This window comes from Plasmodium gaboni, chromosome 10 (genome assembly GCF_001602025.1).
Source record: "Plasmodium gaboni strain SY75 chromosome 10, whole genome shotgun sequence".
Classification (NCBI taxonomy): Eukaryota; Apicomplexa; class Aconoidasida; order Haemosporida; family Plasmodiidae; genus Plasmodium; species Plasmodium gaboni.
The window spans coordinates 93,066-96,523 of NC_031490.1; the positions used below are offsets into that span (position 1 = coordinate 93,066).

Below are 3,458 nucleotides of genomic sequence, written 5' to 3' on the forward strand. Positions count from 1 at the left end.
ATAAATGTATGCCGTACATTTTTGTTATTATTAAATAAATAAATAACAATGTAAATAAATATATATAATATAATTTATAAAAAAAATAAAATTATACATAACAATATATTTTATTATTTTTTTTTTTTTTTTTTTTCCTTAGTTTTTCTATATATCTGAATTATTCCTTTTCTCATTGGGTGTAAAAATTCATCAAAATAAAATATCTGAACCTTAATTTTAATTTTTTATTATTTCAAAATTATTAAAAAAAAAAAAAAAAGAAAAAGAAAAAAACAAATATATATTTATATTTATTCATTTAATTTAAGAATCAGTTATAATAACTTCAACTTCTACAACTGGATCAATATTGATGGATGTCATTTGTGTAACAACTTCACATTGTGAATATAAATCAATAAGTCTTTTATATATTCTTAATTCAAATCTATCCCATGTATTTGTACCTTCTCCACATGGTGATTTTCTGGTAGTTATTCTTAAGGTTTTTACTGGTAATCTTACAGGTCCAGATACATTCAAATTTTTTTCTTTAGCTCCTTTCATTATATCACTGCATACTGTAATAAAACGGAAGAATAAACATATATGTTATAAAACAAATATTCCAAGGTATACATTATTTTACATATTTTAAAAGAATGAAATAAAATCAATCTATTCATACATATATATAAATATATATAGATATGCATATAATCTTATAAATAATTAACTATATATATATATATATATATATATATATATTACTTAATATATATGTACAGCTTATATTCATCACAATATTCATATTCAAATTTATATATATCATGTACATATAAAAAGTAATTTATTTAAATATATATATTTACCTTTTTCTATGGCTCTTAAGTTTTTGGAAGTTAAAGCAATACGAATACGACGAAGCCTATACTTCTCGTTATCAATAGCTCCTTTCATTAATTTACTCATTTTGTTTACAAATATAATTTATAAAATATAAGAATTTTATTATTTAAAATTTTTTTGTAAGAAAATTAAATAAATCTAAAAGAGAATAAAAATTTTGTTTGTGAAATTTATTTCTTTTTTATAGAAATATTCATATAAATATGATTCTTCTTTTTTTTTTTTTTTTTTGGATTATATGATAGTAATATCTTTTTTATTTCCTTTTTGGAACATTTTAAAAAGAATGAAAAAAATTTTATTTATTTTTCTTTTTTCAATAGATCATTAATTATATTATATAAATATATATACATATATATAACAGATGATATAATAAAATACTCAATTGATATGATATAAAAAAAAAAAAAAAAAAAAAAAGGAAAAGAAAGGAAAAATTTTTTTTTTTTTTTTAATAATGATATATTAAACATATATATTTATTAAATATAAAAGAAATTGTAATAATATATTATATATAAATACATTATGTATATATAATATTATAATATATATATTTATTACATATATATTTATCTCAATATAATATAATAATGTTTTTTATATATTATGAAGAAAATGAATAAAAAAAAACAAAAAGTACCTATGTTATATTTATAATAAATTATTATATATAAACACAAAAATAATATAATGAAGGTTTTTTATTGTATTATTTTTTCCCCCCCCCACTTTTCAGTTATTAAGTATATATATTATGGTATTTATATTATAAATATATTTTATATTACTATTTATAATAACCCCTAATAAGCTTCATATTCTCTCTTTTTTTTTTTTTTTTGCTTTTATTTAATATATAAAAATATATAATATTATATACATATTTATATATATAATATTAATATGCATATATACATATTTTATATTTTATTCATATATTTTAAATATATTATTATATATATTAAATTAATATGTATACATTTTGTATACTATACAAATTTTTACCCTTTATAAGAAATCATTTTTCTGGTAAAATAAATATATAATTAAAGATAATTACATCATTGTTGCAATTAACTTTTTTTTTATTTTGGTTTTTATAAATAATTTCATTCAATATTTTGAATAATTGGAAATATATTAATGACTTATTCTTTATAATTTTAGTAATTTTAAATTATATTTATAAACCCATATAAATAAGCATCAAAATGTACACCTATATCACCATACATTATTATACTTATGTACAAATAGGTTTGTATAAATATATATATAAATATTATATATATTATATATATATATTATATATATATATATATTTATACCTTATAAAAATTATTGAGATGAAAGAAAAATATATAATTATATAATATACTATTTATTTTTTACTAATAATATTATTAAATATATATATAAATAAATATTATTTTTTAATTTTATTTTTTTATTTTTATTTCTCTTTTTCTTTTTCTTTTAAAAATTTATATAATATATTTATATTATTTTATATAATAATATTTGGACTATGTAGATATTAAATAAATATATAATTTTACAAATTTAAATTATGTATTGTTAAAAAGGGGAATTTTACGTTAATTATTCATACATTGTGAATAAATAATAAATATGTTAATGTTTTTATCATTTTTTTAGATCGAATTATAATTATATTATATACACCAATTGGTATATTCAAAATGTTTTTTCATAAATAATATATAAATGTTTTGATTATCTCATTTTTTTCTTTTTTTTTTTAATAATTCTTACCCTATATTAAGACAATTGAAAGAAAAAATGTACATTTTTTATACCATTAAGGCACAAATAATATATTTTAAATTCTATAACACAATAACATTTAAGACAATTTAATAATATTACATACCAATTTTTTCTATTTGATTTCATATTGTTCTATTTTTATTAATATTTATTTTTCCTTATTTTCCTATTAAATGGGAAAAGTAAAAAATTTTGCAATTCTCTAAAAATTTTTAATCAATAATTATGAACATGTCAGCATAATTGTATAAAAACTAAAATTATTCTGATCACACTAGAAACTCAATTATACTAACATGTAATATATATATATATATATATATATATATATATTTATTTATATATATATATATATATATATTTCTTCTTCTAATTCTTTCTATTTAATAATAAGCTTCTCTCTATATATAATATATCCTAATGTATAAAAAAGGGCCATAATATAAAGTGGGATTTATATTAATTTAAAATTTATAAATATACCCTTAAATCAAAATAATATATAATGACATGCTGTATTTATCATTGGACAGAAAAAAAAAAAAAAAAAAAAATTTAATAAAAAATAATAATGCATTAACAGTTGATATTACCGCCATATACAAAATATAATTTTAAAATATTCTATATAAAATTATTTTTCGTTCATAAAAAAAAAAAAAAAAAAAAAATTCATATACAAAAGTTTATGTATATATATTTATCTATGTATTTATATTATTATTTCATTTTATAGTATGTGTAAAAATTTATAGAAAAAGGAGAAATTT

The 3,458-nt window shown here is 14.9% G+C and overlaps 1 protein-coding gene across 1 annotated transcript; it reads right to left on the bottom strand.

The window, feature by feature from the left end:
• Positions 1–306: 306 nt before the first annotated feature.
• PGSY75_1003500 (putative 40S ribosomal protein S20e) lies at positions 307–954 on the bottom strand (the record flags this gene model as incomplete). The annotated part of the gene is made up of 2 exons (XM_018785801.1): positions 307–563; positions 855–954. 2 exons carry the CDS (start codon positions 952–954, stop codon positions 307–309), a joined length of 357 nt encoding a protein of 118 aa, XP_018641418.1.
• Positions 955–3,458: the final 2,504 nt, after the last annotated feature.